The following is a 24227-nucleotide window of genomic DNA, read 5'->3' on the forward strand; positions in this document are numbered from 1 at the left end:
AGCAGATCTGATTTGCTTGGATCACAGAATGATTTATGTCATACAACGATAACATGCAGCCTTGTCAGACTCAGATATGAATGCAATTAGCCCTGGTCCAGTGCTTACAGCGAGTAGCACTGGACCAGGGCTAGAATGCAATGTGATTTGAAAGGATGATAGCCGAATGATGTATTATGTTATGTCAAAAAGAAAGAACATGCAGTCAAATTAATGATATAAGAATTGCAATAATTAACATTCAGTCATGTCAGATAAATGTTTGATGGGAGCATAATAGAATTTATGACAAAAATAAAGAATAACATGCAGTCATATGTCACTATATGCCATATATGAATATAAATATTATTAAATGGATCACAATGATTCATGTCAAAAACAAAGAATATGTAACAGTATGTCTGTCGACTGTCATGTCAGATAAATATGAATGTATCATTTGAATAGATTATAAAGGTCGGCAATTATAAGGCTGCCTTGAAAAGACAAGTTGAAACAAACCAAAAGGAGCATAATTTACAAATTCGCAATGATAAAGGGTAAAGGCATAGCAAGTACTATAGTACTTTTTTAACTTATTGTTTAAAAGCCAAGGACATTCAGAGTTTGATAGCCTATAGTCTAATACAAAAAGAAAGGCTCATCTGCAGGAGTGAAATCTAAGCGAACAAGACAACATTTGTACAGTGTCAAGGACAGCTTGGTTTCTCAAAAACAACTGTCTTGTTTTCATTCTTCCTTCTGTCTCTCTCACGTACACACACACACGCGCGCACGCACACACACATACGCTGCGCACACACACGCAAACCTTCATCAGCATAACATCAAGTTTGGCTGCGCGTTGCAGATGTCACGTGGTCAAAGACCGTCGTTCTGACCAATCACAGCGTACGAGGCGGCCCATTGAGAGCTGTGTAAATAAATGCTAGGTTGACCCATGTGCTGGAGGACCTGTCGCATGGATTCCACACTTCATGGTGGAATTGTGAGGAGAAGAATCATGATGTCAACTTGTCTCAGCTGACGACTCGCCTATCAAACTAACCATGAATGGAAATGAAACCCAGCTGTATACAGGTAGATCATTAAGGGAGCGTACCGTGCGATTACAATATGGTTTAGCCCCATATGGGACCCTTTTTCTTTTCCATAGTGTATGTACTAGCCCTAGAACGGCTCTTGTTGTTACATACAGTATATACAGTACTGTACAGTACGAAGTATAATTAATTAAATGATCACAGGCATTCTAGGTCTATGTATGTACATGTCTTTTCCTTCCTTACCTTTTTCATGGAGACAGGAAGTGTATTTGTACGGTTCTGATGAATTGAAAATGGAATAAAAAAAATGCAATACATGTATCAACTCGCCCAACGTTATTATCAGTTTGCAGAATTACGGTACATTGCAAGTACAAGTTGAACTCGCAATCACAGTCAACAGTTTTTGTATTGAGTTGTACTGTACAACTCAATACAAAAACTGTCAACTGTGAGTGGACGACAGTGAGACACCATAAAGTATTACACTTGTTTACAAGAGGGTCCACCATTTTCAATTCATCGTAACATTTAGAGACGTACAAATGTACACTTCTATATAGCCAAAAACAGGAAATCATCATCTGCTGTCTAATTATGTTAACTGGAGGAATGAAGCTTTTGTGACTCTTATCAAAGGAGGAATGAGTCTAACATCCATTTAATGAGCAGCACATTCCTGGACAGATTATGCACCATAATGCCTGTCCTTGTGATGTAGATAATGCATGCGAAAGACTGCTAGACCTGACTTGGAACAGAACAGCTTAATATTTCAACTTGAACCCATTTACAGTAGAATGTTTATTATTTTGAAACAGCCTCTCTTGTCTTGTTCCAGCTTTACCTCTGAAGGAGATGGAGGGTTCTGCGCCCATGGAGGACAGGACATGTGGAAAGTGCACTGGGGCTTCCCAGAGACTTCGCAGCAAGATGAAAGGTGTCTTCACACGGTGAGTGCACGTTCAGCTAACCAACAGTGCTGGCTTTTTGTTTTGACTTGACACCGTGACCAAGCACTTGCTTACCTCTCCCAGGCGTCTGCTGAAGACCATAGCCATGGGCCAAGCCTTGTCGTTGCTGATATGCGGTACGGCAGTGAGCAGCCAGTACCTGGTGGATGCCGGGGTGGAGACGCCCATGCTGCAGAGTTTCATGAACTACGCTCTACTTCTGTTGGTCTACACGTCCTCACTCTGCTTCAGGAAAGGTCACCTTGACATTTATCACGTTGCTTGTGGCTTATTTTTCTAAGGATTGATATTGTTAGTGACGCGTTAGTGGCGAGCTACGAGCTTGTAGGTCTGCTATTTTTGAAATATCGAAGAACGACTGACATAGAAACATAGCTTTTTCAGAAAACTGTCAGCGTGTAGAAGACATTTTTAGAATCTGATCTCAGGTCATAGCCATGATTTTCTTTTATTGTATTTTTTCAAGAATAGCTGATGTTCAAGTTCAGTTTGTGGGTCTTTTAAACGGACAAAAATGTTTGCATTTAAAATTTGTACCTTGCCTATAATAATTACATGCCCCAAATTGGTTTTGGGCATGTCAAATTGCCATAGGTTTAAAGTGGTAGGTAGGGGGATATAAAGGAGGAAACATAATCCTATGTATGACAAAGCAATAGCAACTAATCTCTTGTCTCTATTGCATACATTTTATACAGGGGAAGGCAACATTTTGCAGATTTTAAAAACCAAGTGGTGGAAGTATTTGCTGATGGGTCTCACTGATGTGGAGGCAAACTATGCAGTGGTGAAGGCCTACCAGTACACCACACTGACAAGTATACAGGTAAATCAGATATTATCGCCTAAGGATTAGGAGCTGCCCAAACAGTGAACTGATTGACTTGATCTGAAAATGCCATTGTCTTTCATAGTTACGCTCCTAATCCTGAACTATTATGAACCTTGAAGTCATCTTAAAAGCTGTGGTTGGAACTGAAGTGCCCTAACTCTTCCATTGAGAAACTTAGACCATGTTGTTGGGTAGGACACCAGTGGTGGAAGGACTTGCATGTTTTACTTATTAAGTAAGTAGAAGTCCCGTATTCAATGAGTAAAAGTATTGAAAAAAAAGTACTCATTGTGCAGAATGTCCTATGCTTGCAGATCTGTTATTTTGAAATGGCCGAAATATATACAGTATATATATATAGGCTATATAGTGATGGTGTGTTTTGTAATAATAATCAAAATCAGAGAGAGCCAGGAGACCCAAGTTTTAAACCCGGGTCACCGGGTGTTACAGTTGCAATTAGCTCTCTCCTCCGGGGAGAGGACTTAAAACTTATCAAGCAGTATGTCAGTATGACACGTTTTCCTGCTGTGGTTTTGTCTGGTTTAAGCCACTAAAGTCACAGTCTGCATTTTAATGTCTTTTCAGCTTCTGGACTGCTTTGTCATCCCAGTCCTGATGGTGCTGTCATGGTGTGTCCTGGGGACGCGGTACAGGCCGGTCCACTTTGTGGCTGTGGCTGTCTGTCTGTTAGGGGTGGGTGCAATGGTAGGAGCTGACATGATGGCCGGAAGAGACCAAGGATCCAGTAAGGGCACTTTGATCATTATTATAAACTGGACAAAATATTCAAAAGCAACTTTGCAACTGTTGTTGGATCAGTGAACTTGGCATGTGGTTTTTGTTTAATGTTGAGAGATGCAGAGAAGAAAAGCCAACCGGATGCTCACAGGAGATTAAAATGTCTTGAAAGTGTAAGGTGCTTCTAGGATCAGCAGGAATAAGATGAATCTTTATAGAACAATGGGGCGATAGATAATAGCAGATGTACAAGCTAGTGGACCTAGAGCCCTGGGGTGCTACGGATGGTCAACCAAGTATATCGTCTCTGTCGGGTGGAAACCTCATATGTCCAAAACCGTTACTTTTCAGGATTCAAATGAAAAAAATAGCAAAAGAGCAGAGCTTGTGGATCTGGTACTATTTTTTTCTGTGACTGTAGTTACTACATAGTAAATCATAAATTAGCATGATAAAGTAGTAGGGCGTTGCCGTTAATTTACAAAAAAAAGGTTTAAGAGGTTTTTGCCAGACAGCAATGATACCAGTAAGACTCCTGAGGGCGAGAAGCGACCTTGCCCTAAAGGGCAAGGTATTGAGTGTACAGGGTTTGATGAGGTCAGATCAACATATTGGATGTCAGAACAGGTCGGCTCCATACAATATATGGAGATCTAAGGGTGGTAGCGGGGACATTCTCTTGAGTGTACAGGGTTTGATGAGGGCCCAGGTAGGGGCGGGCCTTAATTTTCGGGCCTGTTGAGAATAACTTTGGGGCAGGCCCGTCTAGAGTTTAAATGGACAGGTGGGCCTGTTGAGAACTCTAGTTTTCGCCGGCTGCCGGGCACAGCTGCACTAATAACTTTGGGGCAGGCCCGTCTAGAGCTGGAAATTTGAATGGACAGGTATAAGTCAAAAGGGAGACATCGAAGAGGAAGGATGGATGGGGAAGGATCAACATATGGAATGTCAGAACAGGTTCTGAAATATAACCATATACTGTATGGAGATCTAAGTAAGGGTTTGAGGTTTGAGGTCAGATGTAGAGTTGCTGGCCAATAGTGTTGACATCAGGGACCTCCATATATGGGTTTAACTGCGACAGAAGGTCGCATTTACTATGACATCAGGGTCTCCACATCTCCATCCCTGATGATGTCACATGAACACTGATGGTGCACGACACACTGACGGGAAATGCTCTATTCCATAGTTAACTGCGACCTTCGGTCGTGATAAGCAATGAGTTATTGGCCAGAATCGCCTGCTTTATATTCCACTCACTCACTCACTCACTCACTCACCCCCTCCCTCCCTCCCTAGGCAGTGATCTCCTCCTAGGAGATGGGTTGGTACTGCTGAGTGCTGTTCTCTATGCCATGTCCAATGTGTGTCAGGAACACACAGTGAAGAACTCCAGTCGAGTGGAGTTCCTGGGCATGATGGGACTCTTCGGGACACTCATCAGCGGCATACAGTTGTAAGAGAACACCATGTGTATTCTAATGGATTGTTTTTCACCCTAAAAGTCATTGTGCAATGTGCATAGGTGAACCACCAAATAATTACCACCCAAGGCTGCCAAAATACTTGGCTAATGGTCACTGGATGGACGGCACCATTCCTGTTTATGTGCTATTGGGTAAAAAAAAGAATATACAATCAATCCACTTTTCCAAGACCAAACTCTCATTTGAAACATTTAGTAGAAGTTGTACCACAACGTGCAGTAAAACCTAAGTTTCGACCTAGACAATGACAAATCTAACCCTAAACAATGTTACAAATGTATTAGGGAAGGGAAACGATGTGTCTTCTATCACAGTGTTTCATTTGACTGCTTTCCTATTCAATTGGCCCAAATGTATGAAGTATGTGCTTTATTCCCCACTAATTCTATTTTTATGTGGAATTTCAGCGCCACCCTGGAAATAAGTGCAGCCGGGGAAATAAAGTGGAATCTCAATATCAGTAAGTTAATTTTCTATTTTGTTGAATGTTGCAATTATAGTGGTTTACCGTGCAGTATCAGGTTGACCACTGATGCACCTTCTCATTCTGTTCTCTCTACAGTTTTGCTGTTTGCAGCATATACCTTCTGTATGTTTGCACTGTACATCTTCATGCCCGTAGTGGTGAAGATAACCAGCGCTACTGCGGTGAACCTCTCTCTGCTCACATCTGACCTATTCAGCCTCTTCTGTGGACTCTTCCTCTTCCACTACACAGTATGTTATGTATTATTATTTATTCCTTTTTTAATTAGATTAGATTAGATTAGATTAAATGTATTGTCACTGCACAAGAGTATACAAATACTCATTCGAAATTGGAAGCCATCGTTCTCACGATAATGAAAATCTTGTTTAAAAAAAATCTGCCTAATGATGATGTCACTGGAAGACGGTTTCTAAACTGCCCACAGCCCTCCTATGAGACACAGACTGAGTAGAAAATAATTGTGCCATTTTATCATGATTATTAGTGAGGACCTATTATATGAAGATAGGTTGAAAAGTGGTGAAGTGGTCCTTTAAGTGGTTAAATAAATGTATTAACATTACTGCCAATGAGAATGAGACCTGGGATTTTCTATCACTGTGGGATGGGAGTTGCAGCTGCTGCCAGCGGCCCACCTCGCTCTTGTTGGTGCACAGACATTCTGTGAACTGCTGAAGGTCGCTAGCTGTTTTCCACTCTGTGTTTGGATTCCTTTGCGCCTGGATAAACTCCAGTGTTTTCTCACTCGTACGTGGATTTTACAAAAACAATCTGCAGCAATCATGTTAGGTGGCTGAAATTTGTACGTTTGACTTTGACATGGAGAGTTCCTTCAATAGCAAGGTCGCTCATGGTAACAGATCAGCGCACTGTGGCACTACTAGCATACTCTAACTCAGTGGTTCCCAAACTGTGGTGCGTGCACCCCTTGTGGTGCGCAAGCGCCTTCTAGGGGGTGCGTGACATGAAAAGGCTAATGATGGTGCTATGGTTTTATTTTAAAAATTATGTCAATAACTCAATTTATGGCAAGTATATGCAGAATATAGCCTATGCTGCATATATATATATATATATTTGCCATATTCAGGTTCATATATGTGCATATTTGTGGATAAATAGGAAATATGTCTGTATAGCTTATGCAATTTATATTTCCATGTGGGGGGTGCGTCGGCTAGGGCAGGAGGTAACTGGGGGTGCATGGCCTAAAAGGTTTGGGAACTGCTGCTCTAACTCGTCAGCTAATGCCATATCAACCCAAGGGCTAATACGGCACCCTCTCTTTCCTTTTATGTTTCCCCTCACCCAGCCCAGAACAAATAAAGTTTGGGCAAGTGCTACAGTATGTACCAAAGTTCTTTGCATAGTCTTTTGCCTGGTGCTTGTAAAGCATCCTGGCCTACATTCACTACTACCTCTAGTAGTGACCGTAGTGGACACATTTTCATGATTAGCTGCCTTGTCTCTAGGCTGCCTCTAAGCCAATGGGAGACTTACCCATAAAACCCATAGTCTGAATGGCATAAAACCAATACTATGAACACTGCAACGTGAAGCTATAAGCACACAAACTGATTATACTGTAGATGTTCATAAACGAGAGCTTTCTGCAACTGGCAGTTATGACTCGTCATTCTTGTTTTTCTTCTCCTCCTCTTGCAGTTCTCAAGCCTTTACATTGTCTCGTTTGTGGTCATCATTGTGGGCTTCATCATGTTCAACATCATTCCCACGGACCCTGAGACACACCAGGCTGAATCCAGAGGTGAGCATCCTGCTGCATGGTCTGCTGCGGACCAGGCCAGGGGTGGCCTCACAGAGGACCAGCTGCTCCAGTTAGAAGAGACTGAGGGAAGAAGGGGGACACAAGTGACGATTGCTGGAGACTCGCTTACAGAAGAGACCACCTTCTTAGGCCTCCCGCCCCAGCAGGACAAAAGAGACTAAGAAGTGAGACAAGTTACAGTTGCTGAAGATGGACCACCTCAGACCAAGCACTCCTGAGATGTGTACTATCACAGTGTAGTGATACTACTACTACTAGTGTTACTGGGGGGAGGTACATTTTCTTGCCCTACAAACTTATTTGTGATCTACAAGCTCACAATGCATTGCATCGTGTCATGTTGTGAGCTTGTAGATCTGCAGACTTTATTAGTTGAGATTGTTGTCAGAGAATTGTGCAGCTGTTGTTTCATAATTCTAAGCAAGCAGTTCTGCAGTTCTGGATATACAAAAGGAAAGAAATGTGGAGGAGTTGTTACTCCATTTTGAACACATGAGGGCGATATATTGCACAAACACATGTTGACATTAGCCACATGGGGCCTTGTAGCAAGAATCATCTTTCTGAGTGCCACTGTTGCTGATATCAACCCAATTTACATTTGAGTGGAATCCTCCTTTAATGTTAATGCTTCCCAGAGAAAATACATGCTCATTGTTTAGTGGCTGTTTTCAGAGATTCTTCTATTCCATGATAAAATGTAGTGACAATTGAATTGCTGTTTGTGTCCATTTAGCCAGTATAAGGAATAAGTGGTCCAGTTATTTATTAGAACACCCTTACTGTTGATAAAAATTTGTTTTTTTGTTTTGTTTTTTCTTCTCAACACTGTATTTCTTTTGCCAATTGTTTACACACACATGCACACATACAGTATAGTTCCATTGTAATGGTTAAAAAAGAAACTTATTTTTTTTAAATATACAAGTACACAAGTTATGAAGTTTGTGATGCCTTTACAATTCTGAGAATCTCAGAACACAAAACGTATACAATAATTTGCAACAAAATATATTGGTTTTTAAATAAAACTTTTATATTCTCTTGGAGTCTACATTGTTTACATTGTTTGTTGTGCTCTGATGAAGGCTGCATAGCCGAAACGCGTAAGCGTTCCTTTTTGGTGTGTGCCAATAAAGAAATGGAAATGTGAGTAGGCCTACTTTGTCCCCCGCTTGTTTAATTTTTGGATGTGCTACCTTTTTGGATTTTTTTTTAATTCCTATTTTTTTATGTATACTGGATTTGGGTTTGGCACTCCACTGAAAACCATTGCTGATGCGCAACCTCTTTTTCTCATTTAGTCTACATTGTTTCTCATAATGTTAATCAGTCTATAGATGTGAGGTTTGATGAGCAGTTAACTGAGTCTCAGTGTTTCAATAGCTATAGCATGGACACATAGTGAGTACATCCCACTTGTTCTTTGACAGCATCATGTAAAGATAAATGCAGACCCTGTTTTGGGCCATTAATGAAAATCTATTATTTCATGAAAAGAAGACATGACACATGGCCCAGTGTTAATTTTGTTGACTATAAGATGGATTAAGACTAAATCAGAATTTGCTGTCAAAAAGGTCATTCATTATGCTTAGCAGGTGTTTATATAGCTATAATGAACATGAGACCCGGAGTGAAACCCCTTTTAGCTGCATACCCCTGAAACAGATTAATCTGTAGATCCAATTGTCTCTGAGCTGACATGAATTTATTCAATTCAATTTAAACAAATGTTAAGCAACTCGATGTTTTAGTGACCAAATGATCCACCAAAGCAGTTGTTCTGTCTCCCTCGTACTCCATTCAATTTAATGGTGTTTAATTAATGTGTTTGGACGCACGCGGTGACTATAATCATAATTCTGCATTGCGAACGATGCTGTTGAGGAGGCTGAACACCGAAAGCCGCTCAGGTTCCCAGTGACGACATCAAGATGGAAGAACAGCAGCAGCAGCAGGTAACTGTTGTCTAGTGGAGAGAGAGAGGACAAACACAACGACCCACTGCAATCTAATCGCATCCCATCTTGTTGCCCACCTCTCCTAAATCGGTAAGAGAGAGAATGTTTATTTGAGCATAATGCACGTTCCTTTGTGAAAGCGCCCATCGAGGCTTATAGGCTATATGGACATTTGCAAGGATTCTGCTATGCGTGGTGATGTGCCATGGGTACTAATGAGTCTCTCGGCTCCAGCACTAGCCTGGTAACATGGTCATCGTGCACTAGGCCAACAGAAAACATGAATAGTGGTAGTGGGGCTCTGTTTCCATATTTAGTAGCCTATACGTTATTACACTATAATACATAAATAAAAAATAAAAAATAAGTGTGAACAGCGGGCGTTTAGTGTTGTTATAGCTATGCCGTTATAGCCGATTCCGCGATCATTCAGCACCACGGACAGCTCCACGCTATAAACCACCAGACGAGAACATTATCTCTGCTGCTCTGATCATGCATATATTATAACATTAATTTGGTTATTTTTCAGGATATTTCTGAAGAGTACAAGCACCGTATAGAAGGCGACACACATCCGGCAAGATGAAACATTTTTTGAGGTAAACATGCAGTCATCATTGATTGAAGCACTCTCCCGTCATTTCATGTTGCAGTGCTTCGTTTGTACTACAAATCCTTAATGGTCCTTAATTGTGAAAAACCGTCACCAGTGTATTCGCCGGGAATTTAATGCAGCTTCTCCGTGCATTGCAATTTGATTATTTTGTCTCTCAATCAGACCTTGCCAATGGATAATCCTGCAGGCGGCTGAGGCTTAAGTGCATGTTTTGCGGGGTCAGTCATGGCTGAGGGGCTTCTCAATTCTGTTGGCGGTGTATGTGCAAACATTGTGAAGTGCGCTGTGTCTCCCTCTCGTCCCTTGGCAGTGCTCATGGTGCTCAAGGCCCTTCCAAGGCAACTTGGCTGAGACATGACAGGGTGGCTCTCTGCTTAGTGCTTTCAACCTCATTCATTCACTGATTCTAGCCTCGGTCCCAGCCTGGGGGGGGGGGGGGGGGTATACGTGCTGATATTAATACAGAGGTGTACCGTGTAGGCCTGTATGTGTGTGTGTGTGTGTGTGTGTGTGTGTGTGTGTGTGTGTGTGTGTGTGTGTGTGTGTGTGTGTGTGTGTGTGTGTGTGTGTTTGTTTGTGTGTGTGTTTGTTTGTGTGTGTGTGTGTGTGTGTGTGTGTGTGTGTGTGTGTGTGTGTGTGTGTGTGTGTGTGTGTGTGTGTGTGCATGTGTTTGTGTTTGTGATGTGTGTGCGTGCGTGTGTGTCCATTCAAGATCGCTCTCAAGATCATTCCACCTCCACTTCCTCTTAATGGGTCACTATGCATTTCCCAAGACAGCCACCCACATCTCCATTTGTGCTGCTCCCCGCTGGCTTTTAAAAATAGCTGCAAACCCTCTCTGCTGGAAAAGAGCTATTATGCTCTGACTACCGTCTTTGTTCTTACCTGTCCTCTTCTTTCTTATCCTCTCTCTCTCTCTCTCTCTCTCTCTCTCTCTCTCTCTCTCTCTCTCTCTGTGTGCCTGTGTGCGTGTTCCTTCTTATCCTCTGTCATCTCTCTCTCTCTCTCTCTCTCTCTCTCTCTCTCTCTCTCTCTCTCTCTCTCTCTCTCTCTCTCTCTGTGTGCGTGCGTGTGCATGTGTGTGCGTGTAGGAGAGAGAGAGAGAAATAGAATGTTATAATAATATAATTATTCTGTCACAACTCTGGGTGATAACCTCAGCTTGAATTGCAGCTGAAGCATTTGCATAATGGAGAGTGGCCCACATGTCAACAAATGTCTTCTCCGACCCCATGGGTGGTGGAGCTAGATTTGAAACTGGCTAAAACGTACAAGTTATAAGTTGACAAGTTGTCAAAAATGTGTGTTATTTTATAATTATCTAACAGCAAGCGTGTCCCACTGACACCGTTGTCTATTCTGCCTCAGTAAAAAAAAAGCAAAGGAAGGAAAAGTATTGCATTTTCTGTGGTGATGTGCAAAGTTTAGTCTTGAACCACTATATGGGGCCAAATAAGCTATCTGAGTCAATGAAATCTACACTATTGCTCTATCCACAAACTATCTACCTTACAATTATTTCACCCCAATTTTCTTTCCAGGGTTGTGACACAGTTCTTTGTGTTCCTGTACTGCAAATGCCTGTGGCGGGGGTTGAAGTTTGTTGTCAGGAAGTTCACAGGCCGCTGTGAGCTGCAGCGCCTCTGCTACAACCACAAACCTGGGGCCCGCAGGACCCACAAAATTGGTATGCTCAGTCATTGCCTGAATGGGGCTTTCTTCTAAGTTTTTATGATATTGTTGTTGTCGGGTAGAAATGTTTTATCTCCACATTAAATCTTTTTGTGTTTTTTTTGTTGTAAATTAATGTCCTACTATTAATGTCTCTCTCTCTCTCTCTCTATCTCTCTCTCTCTCTCTCTCTCTCTCTCTCTCTCTCTCTCCGCATAGGTGTTTAAACAAATACATTCAGTATAATTATGTATACTATATCTACACTATAATAAGAGTGCTGTAATGCTGTATACTTTAAAAGCAGTTGTCTGACTCTATTCAACATCTCATTTTCAGAGTCCTCTCTCAGATACTCCAGGAACGAGGCAAGTATATCTCTGAATTCCTAAGAACAAGATGACCTATTTTAATCCAACTGTGCCTTTGCGTTCTGCCTGAAATCTGTGTTTACGTTGCATTTGCTCACTATCCGCGTATCCTCCCCCCTCCTCCCCCACTGCGTATACTTAACTATCCTATCCTTCCACAATCCTCTTATTTCCACTTCCCTCCTCATATATCTCGACTGGCTTCCATAGCTGCTGCAGTCTGCCCTCAGTGTCCACCCTGACAAAGTGGAGAAGACTATCGATGACATCATGGTCCTGAAGAGGATCAACCCTGACACCAACCCCCAGTGAGAGTCTCATGTCTTCAACACAATGAACCCTTGTTTCCCAAAGACTGGGTCCCCTTGTTTTGCTAGTAGATCGGCAATTTTGACTAGTTTGGGTCTCGGGAGAATGTCTAATTTCTGTTTTGGGTCACGGGCTAAACAGTTTGGTCCAAATGTCACACTTGTGTGAAGTAAGCATTGCTTTTTATCATGATGTGATGATGAGAATGTCATCATATACATCAGGCTTTAGATTTTCAGTAAAATGATGGCCATAGAACTAATTTGGGAAGATATGGGTCGGCCCACTTACTACTATTATAAACACTAGAAGCTCTTCTGGCTCTAGCGCCATGGCAGAAAAAAGAAAGAAAGAAAGAAATTGATTTAAAAAAAAAAAAAAAAAAGGAAAAAGGGAAGTGATGTATTTTGCATCACAGTACTTCAGGTTGAAATGTTGTGCAATAACATAGTGTCATGGAGTTTTATATCAACTGTAGATCGTGCAAGTGCATTCACTATATGAGGAAAGCAGCTACAGTATCATCCTTCGCATAATATGTAACAATTTTTGCGTAAAATGTGGAGTCATTTGAGCGTGTGAGAACAAAGCTGTCTCGAACTCCTTGGCCGTCGTCTTGGATTAGTGTAGCTTGATGAGATCAGTGAGCTCCAGGCTCAGTGCCTATATCCATGCTAACCTGCTCCATTGCCCTCCTTCTGTCCGTAGGCTCGGCATCTCTCTCCAGGCCAGTCTATTCCAGATCGCAGGCTACAGGAACCTAGTTGCCGAAGTGGAGAAACTACGCAGGGAACCATATGACTGTGAGAACCTTCAGCATGAGGACATGCTCATGAAGGTATACACTATAGTTTACTATGAAAACCTGGAAAACCAGTCAGTCCGTCAGTCACGCCTCGTGACACGCTCCATAATAATATGGCCAATACAGAATTGATTCCATTTATTGATCTGACCTCATTAAACTCTGTACACTCAAGACACTGCCCCCGCTGCCACCCTTTGATCTATAAATGGATGGCCAATACAGAGTTAATTCAGGGACGTAGCTGACCATTTGGTTGCCCTACTCGTAGGATATTTGTGCTGCCCCGCTCCCGACGAGAGTGCTGCTATTACTCATGCAGATCGACTATTTTCGCTGTTTGTGAGGACGCACGGCCGCTTGTTATTATGCGGCGGAGCCGTGGTGAAAATTCTTATTTTGAGGGTTGGTTTGGCACTTTTTGGCACTATTTGTTTCCCCCCTCGGCCTGTTGCCCTATTCGCAGTGCGGATTGCATGTATAGGTAGCGACAGCACTGAATTAATTCCATATGTTGATCTGACTTCATCTGACCTCATCTGACCTCATCAAACTCAAGACACGCTCCGTGTACATAGTTTGATCATCACCTACATCTGCATATACAGTATGGAGCCGGCCAACAACTCTACATCTGACCTCACGGACACCAGATTAATAGTATAACTCCTGCTTCTCAACTGTGCCGTATTAAGAAGCTCTGTTGTTTCAGAGCGACCTCGCCCTATTAGTATTACCAGTATTCTATCGTATTGCATTGCCAATCCAGTTACTTGCAGCATTCAGTGTAACTCGTGGTGTGTGTGTGTGTGTGTGTGTGTGTGTGTGTGTGTGTGTGTGTGTGTGTGTTTGCATTACAGCTTTGGAAGGAATTACGTACTGACACACCTCTCACTGGTCGCATCTCCAAACAGTGGTGTGAGATTGGCTTCCAAGGCAGCGATCCAAAGACTGACTTCAGAGGCATGGGCCTGCTGGGCCTCCACAACTTACTGTGAGTGAGTGAGAGAGTGAGAGTGAGAGTGAGAGTGAGAGTGAGAGTGAGAGTGAGAGTGAGAGTGAGAGTGAGAGTGAGAGTGAGAGTGAGAGTGAGAGTGAGATTGAGAGTGAGAGTGAGAGTGAGAGTGAGAGAGACACAGACAGACAGACAGACAGACAGACAGACTGACTGACTGACTGACTGACTGACTGACTGACTGACTGACTGACTGACTGACTGACTGACTGACAGTCACACACATATGCACAGGCATGATATCTGTACATGTAGTAGTATCTGTCCAGACTCCACAGGTATACGGGACGCCAATAAGCCATTGTGCTTTTAGAATCTTGAAATGACTTCACGTCTTTTTAACTGACTTAATGCCATTTTCTCTACTTCCTTATAGGTATTTTGCAGAGCACGACAAGGCCACCGCTCTTCAGGTGCTGCATGACTCACTACAACCAAAACACAAGTACGTTGATCCCGTTCTTCATTACAGACACCCCACACCTGCACATGTATGCATGACTGAGTGAACACAAGACATTATCCATAACTCTCTGCTTCTCGCTTAGTCACGCTTGTTCTTCTGTCTTTATAACGTCCCTCTCTCAAATGCAACTTTTTTACTGACGTCCATCATCCATTTGTCCTGTGTTGTTTTGGCTTCTTGCTTCGATCAGAAACTCAACGAGCTGTCTCATCTCAAAGGAACATCGTTCTTCTGCCTTTTTTTCTCTCCTCCACCTCCTCCATTGTGTCCCATTTACCCACTGCACCCCCACTGCTCCCCTCTCTTCCTCACATGCACTGTAGGAGCGCACACGGGGAGACAAGGTACTCGCTTCACTCTCACTCACAGTTTTGTGCTGAATTCATAGGCTTGTTTTGTGCATTTATCTCTCACCCTTCTTTGCTGTTTCATTCATCCATTCATCATGAAAAACGTTTCCTAGTCTTATCTGCACCGTCCCACATCTATGCTTAGTATACAGTATATGATACTCCTTTTGCTTCCACTAGCCAGAATTGTAGCATTATTTGCAGAATGAGCAAAGGGCAATGTTTCAGCCACTGATATGCATTATGAATATTATGCACAGAAAGCAAGTTGATTTAAAAAAAAACTAAAAAAAGACCCATAAGGGTCATAGTTAAATTCCTAAAATCAAATGTCCTTCGCTCATAGACAGAACAGCACTGGATTGAATCTATCACTTATTCCCATTGCAATCAGAACTGCAGACTCACTCCCAATCTTCCGCCGTAGTCTGAAAACTCACCTCTGCAGACTCCATCTTGGCCCGTAGCACAGGCTAAATTTATGTAATTTAGATTTAGAATTTAGCATTTTATTAGATTTACATTTTATGTAGACATAGCACGTAGCACTCTGTAATGTATACTCACAGCCTCACTGTACAGATAATCTACTGCAGCTCGCTTATGATTCTTGGTGACTATTTCTATGTATTGGTTGTATTTCTATGATGTATTACCTTGTTGTATTGTTCTTGCTTACTGTAAATCACTCTGGAATAAGAGCGTCTGCTAAATGCCTAAATTGTAAATTGTTTGTCCTTCACAGTGAGATGAGCAAATCAGAATGGGAACAGAAGTCCATAGACAAAGCTATTGGGTGAGTGTCTAGACATACTGAAACAATCATGTGTGTACAGTAGGTCAAATACCATCAAAAGTATAATGTGTGTGTGTGTGTGTGTGTGTGTGTGTGTGTGTGTGTGTGTGTGTGTGTGTGTGTGTGTGTGTGTGTGTGTGTGTGTGTGTGTGTGTGTGCGCGCGTGTGTGTGTGTTTTTAGAGTAGACCAATCAGCCCAGATAGAGATCAATTTTTAATTTGATCAAGGTCATCTGAGTGTTATCATAGATTTGCGCTGTAGCACTCATCTATGAATCAGAAGTGAGTCATTAATTGTTTCTGTTATGTCCCATTCAGCTATTCTTTTGCCATCGTGGGCATCAACATCACAGAGCTGACCTACTCTCTGATGGTGAGCGGGGCTCTGAAGACACATCTGTACAACGTGGCACCAGAGATGCCCAACCTGATGCACTTCCAGCAAACCTTCTGTGAGTTAGTTGGGATGTATGTGTTATTATGAATGTGTGGACAACAGGTCCTACATCATCGCTATCGCTGTCGGGTGGGGTGGGGTGAAGGAAAGAAAAAGACCATTACTGCATCAAAAATAATCAACAAACTATACTATAAAAACTGTTCAAACATTGGCCAACATTGGCCAAAAAGAGAAAGAGGCAAAAATTGTGAAGAATTGCCAATCAATGCCAATCAATGCGAAGCTTGTAAATCGTCTATTTTCACAATATTTATCTGTGGAACAGAGTTAATCAGAATTTAACTTATACCAAGTGCTTGTCAGGGTGGGGGGTCCCCACTTCAAATATGATTATTTTGGGGGTCATGGCCTGAAAAGGTTGATAACCACTGTCCTACCTGACACCAGGGATTACATGTATCAATTTAAGAGCAGGGGGGCCACCTCCAACCACTGCAGATGTGCTAGTTATATTGTATAACATAACATACCATACGGATTGGTTAAAAATAATGTTCTATTCATTAAGGGAGTAGTTTCACCCAAAGAATGACTTAGTTTCTATGAATTACACACCCAATGATGCCTTGAAGAGACTCTGCCTCAAATTATTGAATTATTTGATAAAGGATATATTGGGTGAACTACTCCTTCAAAATAAGAACTCTTCTTTTTTTGCTGTGCATTAATATAAAGCACCATAATTAGGCTAAGATTGTTGTGGTTATGGCCCAGTAAGTAATTACAAAAATAGAAGAAATCACACCCAATCAGAATTTGCGTCCTCATCTTCGTCTTCAATGTTTGTGTTACGCAATGTTTGTGTTTACACAAACACTCATAATTGTCCATTCATTGTCAATGGCATTTAATGTTTGTGTAGGACAAAATTTGTACTTTGCACATCCACAAAAGCTGGACATAGGAGGGGCTGTCACCCCTAAAAAAGGAGGAAAACAACGTATTGGACTTTACTCTGTAACTGACCGAGTGAAGCGTTATCATGCCATCTGCCATCGTAAGTATAACTCTGGTCACTTGCTTCACTGCCCTCAGGTTACCTGATGCAGGAGTTCCACCGCTTTTGGACCGAGGAAGATCCCAGTGACATCATGGAGTTCAATCGCGTTCGCTCCAAGTTCCACAGAAGGATCCTGCGCCAGCTGAAGAACCCCGACATGGCACTGTGTCCCCACTTCTCTGCCTCAGACCTCCACCTGGTCAACCTGTAAACCCCGGACCGATTCACCACGGGAACCCTAGTGTCCCTTTTCTGGGCATGTCATGACAGGCGAATGTCCCGCGAAAATAGCCAATCCAGAAGCTCACGACGTGTCGCAATGCACGACGTCAGCTTGTATATCGGCTATTTTCGACTAAGATATTTGGTGTGGATGGAAAAAAGGAGGCAGCCAAGTATAGACCCCTGGGGGACACCGGTCAATGGACTATTAGGGTTTAAGTGGTTAACCTCACTTCCCCTCTGGCCAATCCTACCCAACTCAGTAAAATTTACAATCGTACAAGAGGGCATCCAGGAGGTAGAGTAATTATCACGACACCCTTTGTTTAGTTCTATACAAAATACCAAATGAAAACGATTCGCCTCAGTTACAATGTCTGGGGGCCAACTCTATCTTCCCTGCTGAACCCAAGTTCCCCTATAGCTAGCATCACGTCATGTCATGGCACTGCCAACAGCTCACATAGCCAGCATGTGACCACCACACACACACACACACACACACACACACACACACACACACACACACACACACACACACACATACACACACTGCCTATACCCACTCACTGCAATGTCGGAGCACCAGCATCCAATGTGACCACAGCGATTGTAGGGGTGCAGGAGTCTGTGCCACATTTAATGAGTAAATCATTGTCATCAGTTGCTTTAATGGTTCATATGATTGTACGGTAGTATACTTTGCCCACTATGTATGCAAGCAAGTGATTTGTTCTTTCAGCCAATAGAACGCAACTTTGTGGCCACAGGGAATGAGAGGTTAAGGGCTCTTGGACAGGGTGAGTAAAATAGGAACTGAAAAGGTGGCAAAAGAGTTTTTTTAAATGTAAGTTTAGGTTTAAAAACGAGCAAGAGCTAATACAGAAGCGTTGCATATGAAACTGACCTGAAGCATAAAAAATATAGCTGAAAATGATTTGCAGAATCAAATTGTGTCATTCGGGTAGACATATTATGTAATTAATCACTTTTAGCTCATTCATATAGAGATTGTATATTAGTTTTAGGTAATTTCTTGTAAATGCATGATAAAAACACAAAAATAATTCTCCTTGCCAAAATACTGAATGTGGAGAAATTACACAGATGTTTATCACTTGTGGGTTTACAAGACAATTGTTTTGTGAACTTGTAATTTCTTTCTTGTTTTCAAATACTGTTTTGATTTTACTATATTTTATTTGTCCAATTTGTACAATTTATAGTATTACTTGGGGCATTTGTAAAAAAGAAAATGTCCCATAAAAAATGTTTGGGGGAAGAAAAAATAATATTAATTCACAAAGTGTGATACACAAATCACTAAACATTGTTATTTCTTTCAGGTGTGCAAAATAGTTTCCACCGTTTCATTTCTGAATGTTTGATCTTAGTCATGATTGTTTGATGTTCCAATCACTTTTAATTGAATGTTACACTGTTATCAGCTGTTTTAGTAGTAGCCAAAGCAATAATTGTCACTACATTTAAATGCACATTTCATAAAATGTTTTTATTTGCACCATGTGTGCCTATATGTACTGTATCAATCTGTTAGATATCTAATTCAAAGTGACTTCAAAGTGACTTGCGGAAACTCATTCCATATAATGTCTGTTATCCTGTCATATGCAGTTCTCTCCTGAAGGCAGCAACAAGAGAACTTGAACTTCTACAGTACATGTTCATTAGTATGTCAAATCCAAAGCTGCTCTATGAAGACCAGATTGGGAAAATAATTCCCATTCAGTGTCTTGACAGTGGATGAGCAGTTTGGCCATTGTTTACAATCATAATGTTACACCCAATTCTTACTTTGCATCTCACACTGAAAATAGCCGACCTACAAGGCGTTGTGAGCTTGAGATCAGCTATTTTCGGTGCTCAACAGCATGCGCAACCAAGTATTGATCAGGTAAATCGTAGTTTTCATAATGAATCATGAAGTATAAATGAAACTTAGCCCAAACCTGCCTCCATTATTATGTGTAGTAGTGATGCTGGATTTCTGTAACGTAAGAAAGTTATTCCTGGTTGTGCATTCTTTATCTTTTTATTTATTTATTTATTAGCCTTTCTTCAGATTCATTCATTATATCATCCACTGGTTGCAGATTAACAGCTTTGGCAAGCTGTCTGTCATAAGCCTGGAACTGTATGATGTAATTTCCATGCCATGCTTGCACTGTTGAATGTGACGCAATTGTGTTTACTGTACTTTTTCTGTTACATTTAAGTGAATGCCAATGCTTTTTGTCAGTATTATGCAGCTGTTTACTTAACTGAATGTCAGTACTGGGTTCATCATTCGCTTGCATTTGCCATTTTGTTTTGCTATAGTTTTGTTATATTTGTCTGCTGTATGGCCCGTGATCATAATTGGTGCATTTAAATACATGCTGTATATACTGCTTCAAAACTGCTCTCAAGTTTGGTACTGCATGATAATAAGTTAATAACCATATGATATCACTGCTTTGGCACGCCGTTTGCCTACTGTTAGAGCCTAAATCAAGTGAACACACCTAGAAACTGCAGCTGTACGCTTCAATTGTCTGTGACGTGTTAACAGGTGCTTTTTGAAAACACAATAAAAGCTAAATGTCAGATGACTGTCAAATGGCTGAGGCAATCCTTACTTGAAGGAATTCTACTACTATCTCATGGATCATGGGGCCCTCCCTGAATCCATTATGTCTGTAATGTTGGTGCTTATCCTGAAAGACAAGGTTGGGAAGCTAAATAGCATGATAATATTGAGTACTTATAGACCTATTGCCCTTGCCAGTGTCTTGTCTAAAATACTGGAAAGAATCCTACTATTGATTGATTGATTGATTGATTGAAAATTAATTCAAAAGGATAGAGACACAAGAAAGCCGTTGTGGTCCTTTTGGGGAAAGGGGACATGGGGAGTAACAAAACAAAACAGACAAAAACAAAATACCATTTGTATTTTGCCCTGACCCTTTTGGGGAAGGGGGGCAGGAGACAAAGACATAAACAAAAAACACAAAATAAAACACAAAATAAAACACAAAAACACAAAAAACACAACCAATAAACAATAAAAACTAGATTATCTTTTGTCTTATTATTTTTTTAACCTATTCTAAATCTAAAAGGTCAGTATGGATTTTAAAATGTAGGTCATGTTAGCAGCCAACCATCTTTTTAATGTGAATTTAAAGTTTTTGAAGGAACTTATGGGTGGAAGGCAAGTCATGTCTTTCCCTGCTATAGTCCTCTCATAATATGCAAGGAATTAAAATACCTTGGTCATGTCGTCAATGATGATTGGATGGATGACAGAGATGTCTACAGACAACATCGTAAAAAGTATGCACAGGCAAATATGTTGCTCCGTAAATGTTATGTGTTCTGTTGATGTATGACGAGGCTCAAAGTATGAGTATGACGAGGCTCAAAGTGGCCTATAATGATGCCATGAGGTTGTTGCTCCACATTCCTAGATGGCATACCCACACGGAAAGGACTTATATGTTACATATATGTTAGACATATATGTCTAACATATATGTAACATATATGTTAGACATATATATTACATATATGATAGACATATATGTAACATATATGAAATTGGACCCCCTGAACATATATGTGCATATATGCACTTATATGCACATATATGCACATGTACATATATGTACATAAATAATATAATATAATAATAATACAATTATAAATAATACAATAATAATAATAATAATATAGCAACAATTTTATTTACACAGAAATTGTGTATGTGGTTTGGGAACCAGTGATGTAGCCTATTATATGTAAATTACATAATCTATATCTTTATCTTTCTGAATAAAAAAATATGTGTCAGAAAAGAAGACCTCGGAGATGTTTCTTGGGAGAATAAACATTTAATTATGGCATTGGCATATAAAAATAAATCATAATAAATTATAATTAGCTCATAAATAACAAAAAATACAGGTGGGGGCTCCAGGACACCATGCAAGGCTTCTCTCCGGCACTCGTCATCCCCGAATCTGATTTGATCAAAAAGAGGCATCATTAGTTCAGAAGCAAGCTACAAAATGCACATCACAATTTGCGTCATGTCATCATGACGGTACAATACACTATGATGTATCATTCTCCATTCATTGTCAATCTGAATTTAATGTTTGTGTAGTGGACAGACATTAAAGCTGGATATAGGAGGGGCTGTATCAACAGCTTTATTTCATTTTAATAATATCATTACTTGTTTGTCTACTTCTTGTGGAACCGCCGCAGCTCCGTCAGCTTTCCGTTTACTGCTGTTCCCAGCATGCCTTTGGTTGACTGCGGGAACTTCTTTAATGTGGCTTCTACATAGAATCAAGGAAAAGGCAATAATGAGAAGACAGTGGACCCGATTTATAATTTAGGCATTTAGCAATGTAAATCGCTCTTAATCCAGAGCGATTTACATTTAAGCAAGAACAAAACATGGCAATACAAAAAAATACATGCTTGAAGTCAACTAGAATTCAAGCAGTCCATCTGTTAGTGTACACAAACCTATTGTTGACGATTGTTGGCCTTTAACCAAAAAGATGGTATATGGATTGAATAGATTTAAACAAGCTTTTCTCACAAATGTCACTTTAATTAGTATTGGCGACGTGACAGCACTCATCAGCACAGGTTATTTAGTGATAAGACATGCAAATCAAGCAAATTAACTAAAAGCATGATATGGTGCAAATGGCATGATTAACGATGAACCCATTTAGACCTGAAATACCCTTCATGTCAAAGTGCAATTCAATCTGGGAGTCATTTTGGACGTTACTACATTATACAGGGCTGGGTGTTAATGGACAAATTAAAATATCACAGGCCCTGTTATTTGTAGAGTGAGTATATATAGTTATATGTTCATTGAATGTTAACAATATTCTAAAAATAAAAACTAAGGTTACGACTGCATTTTGAATTGGCCTCAAGTCTAAATGGGTTATGGGTGAAGAAGGGTGCAGTAGATGTAGGGAGGCATACTATGATCCGACGGAGCAATGATCCGACGCGCATTGGTCCGAGGTTAGGTTTAGGTGTGCTGCGCCCCGGGGGAGGTTAGGGTTAGGGTGAGGGTCTGCGCTGGGGGTCGGGAGAGGGTTGGGGTTAGGTTTAGGTGTGCTGCCCCCGGTGAGGTTAGGGTTAGGGTGAGGGTTTGAGGTAGGTTGTCGATCACACCAATGCATCGGACCAATGCTCCGTCGGACCAAACACATGCACTCGTAGATGTAGATCAGTTTTTCCCAATCTTTTCTTGTGGCAGAACCAACATGAAAATCTTCAATTGTTTTCACGGCCCGCCTATCTGATCACATAACCTGGCAGTAGACAAGTTGATACTGTAGGTGGGCCACGTGCATTTTCTTAAGTTGTTTATTTGATGTTTATTTAATGATCAATCAACTTGTGTTCTGGCTTAGATCAATGGAACATAGTATACTTATTCCATTCTAAGAAACACCATAAAATAGTATCATTTTTAAAGACTTCTTTAAATATGAATGTTATATTTTAATAACATTCTAGTGTTTTGTCAAATTATTTGGGGGCCCACTTGAAATCCCCTTGCGGCCCACCAGTTGGGAACCACTGCTGTAGGACAACAATTGTTATTGACTAACCAACTACTGTACATGTTCTACAACCCAGAGGACCACACTTATCTCAGTGGAAGCACACTAGTAGCCCAGAATATAGACTATAGTGAGCTGCGATGAAGTGAGCAAATTAAGTTAGGCTTTTATAATTACCAGGTGCTACGCCGTGCAGATTTCTGCAATGGGTGTCATCACTTACCTGATATTTTCTGACTCCAGTGATAAACTACCACTGATGGCTAATAAATAGTGAAAATAGGGATGGTTAAAGTAGTCAACTCAATGCATATCTATGAACTGTTCTTTTTCTTCTTGAATTCTTTTTTTGTACTCACCAAGTATGGCGTTCTTTTTCTCTGGATCCAGGGCCTTCAAATGTTCCCCAGTGCCACGCTTTGACATCCCACCTAAATAAGATATTTTAAACATTATTTTTCAAAATCCCCCTAACTACATGATGTTTCACTTAAGCAATATCTCAGATTTATGTTATGGAGGTACAAACGGAAATACATTATCCCAAGCAGGTTCAAATCTTAATTCTGCATTAGTTAATGGATCGACTTAAAGAGATTTTGGGGGAAAAAATACCGCTGAGGTTGCTCTCCAGGAGTTCCTCAATAGGGAACACGCCCATCAGCAGCAATCACACCATTTGGGTTGGAGTGGTGCTGTTGGAGGCGGAAAACCAGGTTGTCCTGTTGCACAGGACTCCTGATCCTTTCACAATTTCAATCTGAAAAAATAAATAAATATCACATTTAAGTTAACAATTTAGACCTGAGGAGGAGGATTCTAAAAAGTGCCATTTCTTCCTCTGCCTAGTGGTATTGTGCGTGCAAAAGGTCACGGAAATCACACAATGTGTTCATGATTTGCAGCATTTTGTACTCCTGCGAACTTTGGAAACCAATCTTAGCCAATCAGGATGGAGTCTGAAAAATCTGAAAGACATGTTTCGTTGAATGGCTCTAGAGAGACTGCATTGTACCAATTTGCGCGATGTTTGGACAAAATCTGTAGGTGTACTGTCAAAACATTTGTTTTGCACAAAGTGGCCTCCTGGTGGCACTATAACAGGCCAATGTGAAAACTTTGGGGCAGAGGTTCAGCTCTGGCATTCAGGGAGTGTGTGTGCATAATATGGCTGCGATCAAGCCAGCGGTGCCAGAGATTAG

The 24227-nt window shown here is 41.0% G+C and overlaps 2 protein-coding genes across 2 annotated transcripts; both read left to right on the forward strand.

Annotated features, from left to right (window-relative positions):
* The first annotated feature begins 942 nt into the window (after positions 1-942).
* LOC310875372 (solute carrier family 35 member F2-like) lies at positions 943-8460 on the forward strand. Its single transcript, XM_083788579.1, has 9 exons — positions 943-1083; positions 1891-2002; positions 2087-2259; positions 2722-2849; positions 3444-3603; positions 4899-5055; positions 5494-5546; positions 5649-5803; positions 7242-8460. Exons 1-9 carry the CDS (start codon positions 1053-1055, stop codon positions 7524-7526), a joined length of 1254 nt encoding a protein of 417 aa, XP_083644705.1. The 5' UTR covers positions 943-1052; the 3' UTR covers positions 7527-8460.
* A 1454-nt stretch (positions 8461-9914) lies between these two features.
* Positions 9915-17402, forward strand: elmod1 (ELMO/CED-12 domain containing 1; the record flags this gene model as incomplete). The annotated part of the gene is made up of 10 exons (XM_083774859.1): positions 9915-9931; positions 11490-11635; positions 11959-11987; positions 12201-12298; positions 13008-13137; positions 13965-14098; positions 14496-14564; positions 15681-15731; positions 16050-16183; positions 17227-17402. The coding sequence occupies 10 exons, from the start codon at positions 9915-9917 to the stop codon at positions 17400-17402; spliced, it is 984 nt and encodes a 327-aa protein (XP_083630985.1).
* Between the last annotated feature and the right edge of the window lie 6825 nt (positions 17403-24227).

Source organism: Protomyctophum parallelum (assembly GCF_964188405.1).
Source record: "Protomyctophum parallelum genome assembly, chromosome: 1".
In the NCBI taxonomy this organism is placed as follows: Eukaryota; Metazoa; Chordata; class Actinopteri; order Myctophiformes; family Myctophidae; genus Protomyctophum; species Protomyctophum parallelum.